A 12,513-nucleotide genomic window follows, 5' to 3' on the forward strand; every position below is an offset into this window, starting at 1 on the left:
AAGGAACTCTGAAGAAGTCAGGGTAGGCCCAGAATCTGTGCTAAATATTGGCATCTGAACAACCCCACAACTTAACAGCCTCAGGGAGGAGTGGCCTATGCCTACAGATCCTTTCAGTAAAATCCATTCCAAGTAATTGTCTAGTCTGAACTTAATCCCTTCAGGCTAAATTGAATTATCTCATCAGTGCTTGCCCAAGAATCCAAAGTTAGGGCACCTGGGTGGCTCAGTGGGTTAAAGCCTCTGCCTTTGGCTCAGGTCATGATCCCAGGGTCCAGGCATCAAGCCCTGCATCGGGCTCTCTTCTTCGCAAGGAGCCTGCGTCCTCTTCTCTCTCTGCCTGCCTCTCTGTCTACTTGTGATCTCTGGCTGTCAAATAATTAAATAAAATCTTAAAAAAAAAAATCCAAAGTTATCTTCATTCTAATTTCAAAAGATTTTGGAGCAAATCTACTGGGTGTGAGCCAGGGCAGGGTTTGAGGAATGGAAAGTACTGGAACAGGTAGGTTCCAAAATGGCCTCCCTAGATTTGGGCGGGCACTGTTTTAGTTTGTTCACACTACAAAATATTCTAGACCAGGGTGGTTTAAAAACAAGAAGCACTTATTTCTCACAGTTTTCGAAGCTGGGAAGTCCAAGATCATGGCACTGGCAGATTTGGTATCTGGGGAAATCTTCCTCGTTCGTAGACAGCCTTCTCTCTGTGTCCTTACATGGCTGTATGTCTGAAGCGCTTAAGCTTTCTGGGCCTCTTTTACAAAGACATTAACCACATTAATGAGGAGGAACCCTCCTAAAGGCCTCACCTTCTGATACCATCATCTTAGGGGTTGGGAATTCAATATGTGATTTTGGGGGGCATGCAAATGTTCAGACCATAGCAGTTACTACCAGCCAACCAGTGATGGCACATGTATAGTCAAAGTTGAACTTATTTGATGTGCTGCTTCAGGAGACAGGCAATAAGCCTCTTTATAGGGATGAGTTGTGAGGAGCCTATTACAGGATTTGGCTGGGTGATTCTAAGGACTGTTTAGAGGAACAGAGGCCAGTTTTGTAAAAAGGGGGCAATTTGGTGATTATCTTGGCAATTTTTAGGTAGGAGGCAGGAAGATTAATGTGTTCTTGATTGAAGTGTCCTTGTCTCTGTCTGGCTTTAAACATAGTTATAGAGTAAATGGCCTTAATGGCCTTTCTATATCTTGTTGCATCACAATTGCTGAGTGGTCTTTCCTGGTTAAAGTAGGTAGACAACATTAGAGTTTATCTGCCAACTTCCAGGGCAGGTTCCTAGGGCTGTTTTTTTACTTTTCAGTCTCGCCTTTTGGCCAAAGGACATTGGCCAGCCCTGAGGACATCCATCTGCCTGGTTCAGATCCACACCATTGTCAGAATCCATTGATCACAGGCGATTTGGACAACACTGTCCGCATTTGCCCTGCAGTTAGTCTCACATGAGCCTTTTGTTGCCAGATGAGAAACTGAACCACTTAAAAACAGAATGGCTGCACACTTGCATATAAGACTGGACAGGATACATGGGTCAACTAGAATACGTAATTACTGGAAACAAATTGGTCATTAGTCCTGTTAATAGGTTGCCAAGGAAGAGCCAAAACCGGGCCATGACATCAGGTCCCCAAATCTATCTGGATCTGTTCTAGAGAGCCACATAGTCATTCTTTTAACTTAACTACCAACTCTTCTACCTAACCAATAGTGTTTTAGGTCAGTGCTGCAGGCAGTGTTTGCTATAAAACAAAGTTCTTACCCAGCCAAGAAAAAAAAGCAAAGATTATTTAATCATTTATAACCACCATTTAATTTAAACTTTAAACAGTTTGTTGGGTCTCCAGAGGAGAGGTAGTGTCACTTGTGACTTCTGCTAGGGTCAAAGACAAATTTTATACCAGCTTTTCTTGCTGTATTATTTCTACTATTGGAAATGGAGCACCCTGAGTATACATGAAGAGGGAGTCAGTTCTCTGTCCTGGGACTCTCCTGAATAATCCATGCTTCCCTTGTTTAGGTCTCTGAGTATCTTTCTCAGAGAAATGGTTTCCTATAGGAGTAGATGTTATAAACATTGCAAATTCTCTAAATGTTACTCCATGTACAAAAGATAGGTTTGACTCTGGAAAACAGTGTAGAGGTTCCTCAAAAAACTGAAAATAGATCTACCCTATGACCCAGCAATTGCTCTACTGGGTATATATCCTAAAGATACAGACATGGTGCTCCGAAGGGGCACATGCACCCGAATGTTTATAGCAGCAATGTTCATAATAGCCAAACTATGGAAAGAACCTAGATGTCCATCAACAGATGAATGGATTAAGAAGATGTGGTATATATACACAATGGAATACAGCCATCAAAAGAAATGAAATCTTGCCATTTGTGACGACGTGGATGGAACTAGAGGGTATTATGCTTAGCAAAATAAGTCAATCGGAGAAAGACAACTATCATATGATCTCCCTGATATAAGGAAGTGGAGATGCAACATAGGGGGTTTGGGGGGTAGGAAAAGAAAAAATGAAAGAAGATGGGATCGGGAGGGAGACAAACCATAAAAGACTCAATCTCAAAAAACAGACTGAGGATTGCTGGGGGAGTGGGGACGGGAGAGGGTGGTGGAGATGTGGACATTGGGGAGGGTATGTGCTATAATGAATGCTGTGAAATGTGTAAACCTGGCGATTCACAGACCTGTACCCCTGAGGATAAAAATACATTATATGTTTATTAAAAATTTAAAAATTAAAAAAAAAAGATAGGTTTTGTAATAAGGTACACATAAAACGAAGTAGCTTATTGTCACACGAATTGAATGGGGAGTACAAGTATCATTGATCCCAATGAAAGCAGGACACTCATTAATCCCCTAATATGTATAGATTCCTGGAGTGGAGGCTGGGGAAATCACTGAATATAACAGACTAATACAGCAAGGATAGCCTCAATATTTGTGTCTATTCCCGTAAGCTTGCTTGTGTCAGCATAAATATTTTGTTCTTGTTTTATTTTTTTTGAAAGATTTTATTTATTTGACAGAGAGAGATACTGTGAGAGAGGAAACACAAGCAGGGGGAATGGGAAAGGGAGAAGCAGGCCTCCCGCTGAGAAGGGAGCCCGGTGGGGCTCAATCCCAACAATCCAGGAACATGAATTGAACCGAAGGCAGATGCTTAATGACTGAGCCACCCAGGCGCCCCTCAGCATAAGTATTTTGTAATAAGCATAAGTATTTTGGGTTCAGTGTCCAATTTTGATAGAACTAAAGGTTAGGATTTAATACTGAGTAAGATTCAAATTCCAGAAGAGACCCGCAGAAGAAAATTTATCTTTTGAAGTGTGAAAGAAACAGCTATTAAATTTTTGTTAGTCAAATCAGGTGGAGAATGAAAAATGCATTAGTCAGTTAGATGTAGAATAATAGTTATAGTCTTAAAACACACACACACACACACACACACACACACACACACACACAAACGTTTTGCCTTTCAAGGGGCACAGAAATATTAGAGGATTAGGACTAAAAATGTAGGGGCGCCTGGGTGGCTCAGTGAGATAAAGCCTCTGCCTTTGGCTCAGGTCATGATCCCGGAGTCCTGGGATTGAGTCCCACATCCGGCTCTCTGCTTGGTAGGGAGCCTGCTTCCTCCTGTCTTTCTCTCTGCTTGCCTCTCTGCCTACTTGTGATCGCTGTCTGTCAAATAAACAAATAAAACCTTTAAAATAAAAAAAAGATTAAAAATGTAGATATGTGGGGGCACCTGGGTGGCTCAGTCAGTTAAGCATCAACTGTAGATTTCAGCTCAGGTCTTGATGTCAGTGTCCTGACTTCAAACCCTGTGTTGGTCTCCATGCTAGGTGTGGCTCCTACTTTAGAAAAAATAAATAAATAAATTACAAATTTTTTTGTTCACCTCTAGGGGGCACCAAAGCACAATGATCAGTAGAGCAAATGAAAGAAAGAGGGCAGATATCAAAAAAATTTATCTTGTTCTACTGTCTGGAGTCGAAATTCTCCACATCATCACTGGTTCGATCTGAAGTTCTTGGTTTGGTAGTCTTCTTCCAAAGATCAGTTATTCCTAGAAGATACGTAAGAATCCTTTATGATTTCCCAGTGAAACCCTTTCAATTGAGGCCACGGGTAGTGTTTTCCTGATTTTTGCAAGATAATCTCTTTCAAAACACTTAATCTCCAAGTTTCCAATCATACAGAGGCTGTTTGGGTGGATATTTGGGGAAGACTTTTATACTTACTGATGATAAAGCTGGGCACAGCAAATGGATCCTTTGTAATACATAGAATTGTAAATTTGCAGTTATAAATTACTAGATTATTACTTTCCTGAAGTTCCTGATATAGCCTTTTCATAAAGGACATTTTGGAGCTCCTCTTTAGCAACAACCCCAGTGAAATGTGTACCCCACATCACCAAAGAAATCAGTTCAATTTCCTTAGATCCAGAATACCAATCAAGAAATTTACCATTAAAAAAAAAAGAAAGAAATTTACCATCAGAACTTTGGCTATCCATCAGGAATACCCTCAATCCACCTTGAAAATAAACAATAGCCGCCATACACTATCACTGGGGCCAAACTTTGGTCAATGCTCGTTTAGTATAGTGGTAAGCTAAGGTATTTCCTTGGAATTCTGGGCCATCACGCTTTGAAGTAGCCTTCTTCGGATGGCCAAATATATATTTCTCAGATATATTTGGTCTTCATCCACAGTTCCTAAAAGTGCTCAGAACCTGGGTGGCTCAGTGGGCTAAAGCCTCTGCCTTTGGCTCAGGTCATGATCCCAGGGTCCTGGGATCAAGCCCCGCATCGGGCTCTCTGCTCAGCAGGGAGCCTGCTTCCCTTCCTCTTTCTATTTGCCTCTCTGCCTACTTGTGATCTCTGTCTATCAAATAAATAAATAAAATTAAAAAAAAAAAAAAAGATTCTCTCTTTAAAAAAAAAAAAAGTGCTCAGAACCATAAAAGTGAAATGGGTGCCTTGTTAATAATGAAGGTGACTTTTGGACCCCATCCAAGGGCAGGTTCTAGTTGCCAAGAGGACCAACCATGTGACTGAAAGTGTTGGAACTTTCAATCCCACCCCCTCCACCTGGAACCTTTGGGGAGGGAAAGGGGGCTAGAGGTTGAATCTGTCAATGACTTAACAGTTATCACTATGTGATGAAGCTTCTAAAAACCCAAATGGACAGCGTTTGGTCCTTTGTTTTTTCCCTGACAGCTTCTACACTTGCAGAACTAGAAATTTCCTACATGCTACTGACCCAGGCTTCAAGTTCCATGAGAACAGAATCTCTTTGGTTAAGGATCTCAACCAAAGTATCTCTTCACCTGGCTGTTCGTTTGTATTCTTTATCACTTCCTTTAATAAACTGGTAAATGTGTTTTCCCTGAGTTATGTGAGCCACTCAAGCAAGTCAATCAAACCTAAGGAGGATGTCTTTGGAAACTCCAATCTGTAGGGGGCCTGTCAGAAGCATAGGTAAAAGCCTGGGGCTTGCTACTGGCATCTGAAATGGGGGGGGGGGGGGAGGGAACAGTCTTGTGAGACTGAATCCTTAACCTGTAGGATTTGAGCCTATCTCCTGATTTGAGCTATCTCTTGGTGGATGCATCGGAGCTGAGTTGGATACCCTGCTGGTGTCCAAGAATTGTGTCATGTTGGGGGAAACTCACCCCCACACAGAGACTGGAATTTGGTCCAAGAACTCTAAAACAGTCACCAATCTGCAGAATTTTCTTTTTTAAAATCAATGTGTTGACAGTTATTGTGTCAATCTATATAATAATCAAGGGTTGGTTTTTTTTTTTTCACTCTAGAAATCTGCAATCATTTTATTATAATTAAGCTAGAGAAACTCAACTTTTATTTTGATTTGTCAGTTTTTAATTTGGTAACCAAAAAGATTTCCTGTTTGAGTTACTCGAAATTTAAGAATGTCAAACAAATTTGAATATTTCTGTTCTTTCTGGGCACCTGGGGGGCTCAGTCTCTTAAGCATCTGCCTTCAGCTCAGGTCATGATCTTGGGGTGTTGGGATCAAGCCCCCTCATCCAGCTCCCTGCTCAGCAGGGAGTCTGCTTCTCCCTCTGTCCTTCCTTGTGCTCTCTCTCTCTCTGTCTCAAGTAAATAAATAAAATCTTTAAAATGTGTGTGTGTGTGTGTGTATTTCTGTTCTTTTCTTTATAAATGAAAAGATCAAAAAGAAAAGACAAGGCATCTTAGAGGTATGATTATTTGGATTCCGGGCCTGAATTTCGGGGGGGCGGGGGGGGGGGGGGAAGAAGGTACTTAAACAAGAGTGCTAGTGGTTGAAATAGTAGGCAATGTATGGATTTAAGGTGTTTGAGGTGAATTATGAAGATAGAGCCAGCAGGATTTTCTAACTTAATGGTTTTAGGCAAGTGGCTCAAAAAAAAATGTTTTGTTTTGTTTTGTTTTGATTTGAGGCTGATCACTGCCCCTGTTTTCCCACTTGTGCACCAGCTGCAAAGGGAGTCTGCCCCCTCCCCGCCCGCCGCCCCCGCTGCTTAGCCCCCCCCCCCCCCGCGCCCCGCACCTCCCCTCAGCCTGGGGGGGGGGGGTAGGGCTCAAAACCCTGAAGGGATGTGTGTGGGGTGGAGACGGCCAGCTGCGACCAGCTGGGGGCCCTGGAAAACCTCCCATGCACCCCCACCCTCTTCTTGCGCTGCAGGCTTCAAGTCGGAGAGCCCAGGAAAGCGCTGGAGGCTGCCACCCGCACCACCTCCTGGGCCTCCCTCCACGTGAGATGGCCAGACCATGGCGAGGCTATCTTTGCTGTGTCTACTTACTCGAATCCGCCCCTGAGATTTTCTTCTTGACACGCTTGGGTTGTAGTGTGCCGACCCTAAGAATAAAATAGCCAGTTATTACCTTCCCACTTGCTGCCGGTTCTGTAGGCGGCAAGGGGTGGTACCTGGTGTGAACTCCCGCGCTGTCTTCCCTGCTCCATTTTAAAGTGAGGCTTCCTATATTTATTTCCTCAGGTGGGAGGAGACTGAAGCTGGGGGAGAGAGCCCCGGGAGCCTGGTGTGAATCTCCTGCTAAAAGCGCTTGGCACGGCGCCGGAGACAAAGTCCGGAGTGTCCCCACGTTCTGGCTCCTTCTTTCCTCCTCTCCCCCGTCCCCCATGCCCGATCACAACCTCTCCCCTCCCACGGCGCTGTCTCCTGCACCCTCCTCTCGTCTTAAGCGCGCACAGGGCTCCGTTCTCCTCCCCGAGAGGATTGCCTTTCCTCCGAGCGCAGGGGTGGGGTGAAGTAAGAAGGCGAGACCACACCGGCACGGAAATGAGGGTAAGTACAGCAACTGCACTGAATAAGCGCCAGCCTGCTCGCCATCGCCGTCGGAGGGGAAGCACCGAGTTGGACGTGATCGCCTTGCAAGAGACTTTAACTCTCGCTCCTGAGTCCTTCAAACGGGACAAAATGATCCAACAACCCAAACCACCTTCAAGCGCTTAATTGGTGTTTCTTTTAAAGGCAACCATCTGACTTTTCATGTTTCCTTCTGTCCTGTGAACCTATTTGGTGTTGCGCGTCGGTGTTAATGAATGTGTTCGTGCCTGAACTTTGAAGGGTTTCTTTAAAAATAAATTATTACTTTCCTGAGGTTCTCAGGTACGGCCTTTATTTGAAAGGGGGGGGCAACGAATTTTTCAAAACATTTGTAAGTGATGCCAGTATTACCAGGAGGCTTCCATTTATCTATTTTGAGAAAGTTAACATTCTCTTTAGCTTTGTACACAGGGTGATTTTCACTTTCTCAATTATCGACCCTTTGGTGAAATAAAGCAACTATTTTACTTTTGTGGTGAGGATTAAAAAAAAAAAAAAAGATCAGATACAATATAGAAAAATTATTTGGAGGAAAAAATCAATTTTTTCATGCAAAATTACACAAATAATATTATCCAAAGTACCAGGATAGGACAAGAGTCAGATACTGTGCAATTGATTATCCAATGCCAATAACTTACAATCTTCATTACTTTATTCTACAGCAATAAAAAAAAGGTAAGCATTGCAAGTATAACCTGAAGTGATCACTTTTATTTAATATAGCCATGTGAGTGTGCCTAACTAGAAGGATAGGGTCTCTAATGCTCTTGGGTTTGCCTGTCTCCTAATAGATGTGGACTCACAGCAAGATAGCCATGGCTAAAGCCAGCAGTGTCAGTTTTCTGATTGCAGAGTTTTTAAAAGACAGGAAAATATGTTTAACAAACATGCACTCAAAAGAAATATGGTTTCTACCACATCCCATTCTGGAGATCCCTTATACTTGGGCAAATAGACAATCTATGAGAAACAGCTTCAACGGTGTGCCTGGGTGGCTAGTCATTAAGCGTCTGCCTTCGGGTCTGGTCATGATCCCAGGGTCCTGGGATCAAGTCCCACATCTGGCTCCCGGTTGAGTCTCCTTCTCTCTCTGCCTGCCACTTCCCCTGCTTGTGCTCACTCTCTCTGTCAAATAAATAAAATATTTAAAAAAAAAGAGAGAGAGAGAGAGAGAGAGAGAGCATCAAGTTTATGGGTTTCATTCGCTATGACTTCTTAGGTTCCCAAATCATTCAGAGAAGTCCATTCCTTATTCAGTATCTCTAGTGCTCTGCCAATCTCTGGCTGACAATAAAAACATTTTCAACTCCCAGAGGACTTCAAAATATAGAAAAAGAATCCTATAGTGATGATGTGAGCAGCTCCTAATATCAATTGAACTCCAGATGATTAGACTAATAACAATGTCATTTCCCTTGCCAGTGATCCAATTAGAATATGGCACATGTCCTAATTTTGAAATGAGGTAAAGCCTAAGAGGCTTCCAGGATAGGCTTCCCATTTCTGAAAAGAGCCATGAAAAAGACTTTGCCCCTCCTCTTCTCCTGTTGGTTGGGACTAGACATGATTTGGGAAAGGGCCATAAGCATCTTGCTACCAGCCGGATGAAGCCCACACAGTATCAAGTGGGAGGGGAGGAATACACAGAAATTGAATCTGAGCCCTGACATGCTATCCTTGGACTTACTGTTAATGACAATTTCCCATTTGAATTTACATAACATGGGGTTCCCCCCAGCTTTATTGAAGTATAATTAATAAAAGTTGTGTATATTTAACTGTATGGTTTGATTTTTTGTTATTCAATAGATATATACTGATTCAATATATTGCATGTTTAACTGTTTGATTTTGAATGTCGTTCAAAGATTTTTATTGATTCCAAAGGAAGAGTAGTTTGCAACACATTGGAACCCATGGATAGTTCCTGCAACTGAACTGAGCTGAAGGCAGACACTTAACTGAGAGCCACCCAGGTGTCCCTGGAAATGTCCTTTTTTTTTTTTTTTAATGGAGCTATAATTGACATACAACATATTAGTTTTAGGTGTATGACATAATAATTCCATAGTTGTATTGTTTTAAAAAAAATGCAACCAAGCAAATAACTTCTGAATAAGACATATAATTCTCTTGAAGTACCTGGGAAGGAGATGGGCCCTGTTCAGTCAGAACCATGATTTTTAAGTCACCCTTTCCTCAAGGATTAGCAGTCTGATGAAGGATAAAGGAGCCTAAATTCTGCGTTTGGGAATCTATGGTCACTATTTAATATACGCGTTTTTGTCCCAGTCCCACCACTTTCACATCTATAAAAACGGAAATAACTGCATCTTCCTCACAGAGTTATCATAAAGTACTTAGACAATTTAAGTGGTATTAGCTGGTTGGCCCTACAGAAGTGATCCTCATACACGGGGATCCAGTGCTGGGGAACATGATTCTCTCGGAACTATACCTAATGCTAGTGAGCAATGTGCCTTTCATAACCCCGCAGTTCTGTTCCATTTATTATCAAGAAAATGATGGAACTCAAAGAAGGCCTGCGTTGTAATCCAGGTTCCTCTCCACTTTAGACCCGACAATACCGAACAGCCCCGCGGGAGGTTGGCGCCAGGGGCTGCACACCTAGGACACCATTGGCCCGCCCAGATTTGAGGGAGCCAATCGCCAAGCACTCCTCGAGAGGGCGGGGCCTGCGCAGGGACCAACCAGGCCTGTGCGCAGACTTGCGAGCGGTCTTGTCCCGCCTCCCGGCCACGTGGGGTTCTCTCTTCCTGCGGATCCGGTCCTGGATACGAGCAATGGCGCCTTTCAGGATGAAGACCCAGCACGAATCCTACAGCCCAGGAACCGGCAAGAAGTGTTCCCTTTCCAGGAATTGGCTCCTTATGCACACTCAGCAGTACTGGTGTAAGTTTAAGCACTTTCTGAAGCCATCAGTGCTTAACGTGGAGGCACGTCTGCTGGAAAAGATTTTCGGTAAGTACAGTGAAATCTTTACCCCTCGGCCCCACCTCGGCCACCCACTGCACACCTAAGGCAGTGGCTAGTGTCCTGTAAGCCAGTGTCCCACTGACTTCCTTCGCCTGGCCCCCAAGCTCCGTATTTTGTCCCGGCCCGCCACCCTAGCCCCCCTTAATCCGTCGGGAATCTTCCATTCTCCACAGGTCCAAGCAGAGTTCTTCTCCCGGGGTTCGAACGGGAGTTCAAAGTCGTGCTCCAGATGAGAAAGCCCAACTCCGAGGGCAAGGTTGAAATCTTCATCCTGGGGAGACGCCGGTACCGCAAGCGTGCCAAAAGGCTGATTCGCATTCTGACCACGAAGCCCAGAAGGAAGTCGTGTGAAGGTAAGGGGCGTCATACGCCTCCGCACTAAGTGCTGCAGGCCTAGGCTAACAAAGTCCTAAGGGAACTTTCACTTCCACCACTCCCCTCCCACAAGCCTGGGACTCCTTCACATCAGGGGCTGCTAGGATTCCCGGGTTTCCAGGGGAGTCCCAGAAAACCCGAAACACAGCGCTGTGGGAGACAGTTGGCAAACCCAAGGAAGGAAGAGCCTTTAGGAACCTCCTACCCCATTCCCGCCCCACCTGTCTGCCTGCCTGATCTCCCTTTTCAGAAGCTGGGAAGGAAGCCATCTGGACTCCACTTAGTGAGAGAAAACTTGAGCCTGGGAGGTCTTGTACTCAATGATGAATTAGAATGAACCCAAGAACATTGTGAAAATGCAGATTGCTCACCACGACTTCCCTCCAAGCTCATCCAGGAATTAGGCATATTGGCAAAATTTCTCTGTTCCTCAGTCTCCTCACCTATAAAATAGGTCTTGTGATAGTGGCCTACATATAGGCTTTTTCCCAAGGATTAAATGAATGAATACAATAAAGCACTTAGAATACATAGAAAATACTTGATAAATATGAGCTATCATTATTTTATCGGGCGTTCTGGGTGCTTCTGATGTAGGTGGTCTGCTCTAAGGTGACCAGTAAGTCAGTCTACCAGTAAGGTAGACTCGGCAGTTTTTTCTGTGGAGTCGCTTTCCCTGTGTGTCCTGTGTGTTCTCCAGGGCAGTTTAACTGCTCAACTCCATGCTTTCCTTCCAGGCACAATGATGCTCAGCCTGGAAACCATGAAGTCTCTTGAAAAAGAGAATGTTCACTCCAGTGCTTTCCTCTCCACCACAGTGATGAACAGCCTGGATGAAGCCATGCAGTCGCTGGAAATAGGTCAGGAGACTGTCCAGGAACCTGTTACCAAAACAGTGTGAATTTTGTGATGAGGTTCTCAGTGCAGGGGCATCAGTCTGGGTCAGGAGCCTTATGCTTAGAGACCCAGTCTGAACTCTTTTGTTCCTGTGGTTCAGGGGAAATAAGTATTGTTCATGGTCTACATAACTTTCTGCTGAATAGACAGCTGTTTAAAGATTCAAACATGAGTTATAATAAAAAAAATAAACTTTAAAAAAATAGATATAGATTAGTATTGTCAAGAAGACAGTCTTGCTTTTGCACACTCCAAGATGGGAAAGAGCTAGGAATTAACAAATGGTTGGTTCTGCTTTTTCATAGTGTTCTGTATTAGGTGGGTGTGACTAGGATCTTTAATGTTCCAGGGAGCTTTTGTAGCTAAGGAAGAACTTTACTGTTTATTCTTTCATTAATGCTGATTTTGAAAAAATAAAAAAGTTATACTGGTATTAAACAAGCTTTGTAAACCCAATTGTTAAGCGTTGAAACATTGATGACAAGCCGATTCCATTCTCTTTGGCATTACTTAGAAATCTGTTAGGTTTCTTTTGTTGTCTTTTTTAATAGCTTAAGTGGCAAAACACATTAGTGAGTACCAAATTTACTACGACTAGAACAAAAGTATCACTAGAACAAAAGTATGTTTCTTCATTATTCCTATAATTCCAAATAGAATAGCTTTCCTGATTTAAACAATTTTATTAGTTAACTTTATTTTCTCAGTATTACCATAAATAAAAGAAAAAAGATTCCATCTCAGCCCAAGTTTGCATATCCTGGGTTCACTGACCAGTTACTTCTGGGTCCGATCCCAAGAATACCATTTATTGAGCATTTGGTGTAGACCAGGTTCTGTT

At 43.3% G+C, this 12,513-nt stretch overlaps 1 protein-coding gene across 1 annotated transcript; it reads left to right on the plus strand.

Moving 5' to 3' along the window:
* Positions 1-7,100: 7,100 nt before the first annotated feature.
* On the plus strand, positions 7,101-12,122 carry LOC131833225 (uncharacterized). The gene is made up of 4 exons (XM_059176385.1): positions 7,101-7,358; positions 9,980-10,385; positions 10,574-10,753; positions 11,513-12,122. The coding sequence occupies exons 1-4, from the start codon at positions 7,353-7,355 to the stop codon at positions 11,674-11,676; spliced, it is 756 nt and encodes a 251-aa protein (XP_059032368.1). The 5' UTR covers positions 7,101-7,352; the 3' UTR covers positions 11,677-12,122.
* The last annotated feature ends 391 nt before the right edge of the window (positions 12,123-12,513 follow it).

This window comes from Mustela lutreola, chromosome 6, assembly GCF_030435805.1.
Source record: "Mustela lutreola isolate mMusLut2 chromosome 6, mMusLut2.pri, whole genome shotgun sequence".
Classification (NCBI taxonomy): domain Eukaryota; kingdom Metazoa; phylum Chordata; class Mammalia; order Carnivora; family Mustelidae; genus Mustela; species Mustela lutreola.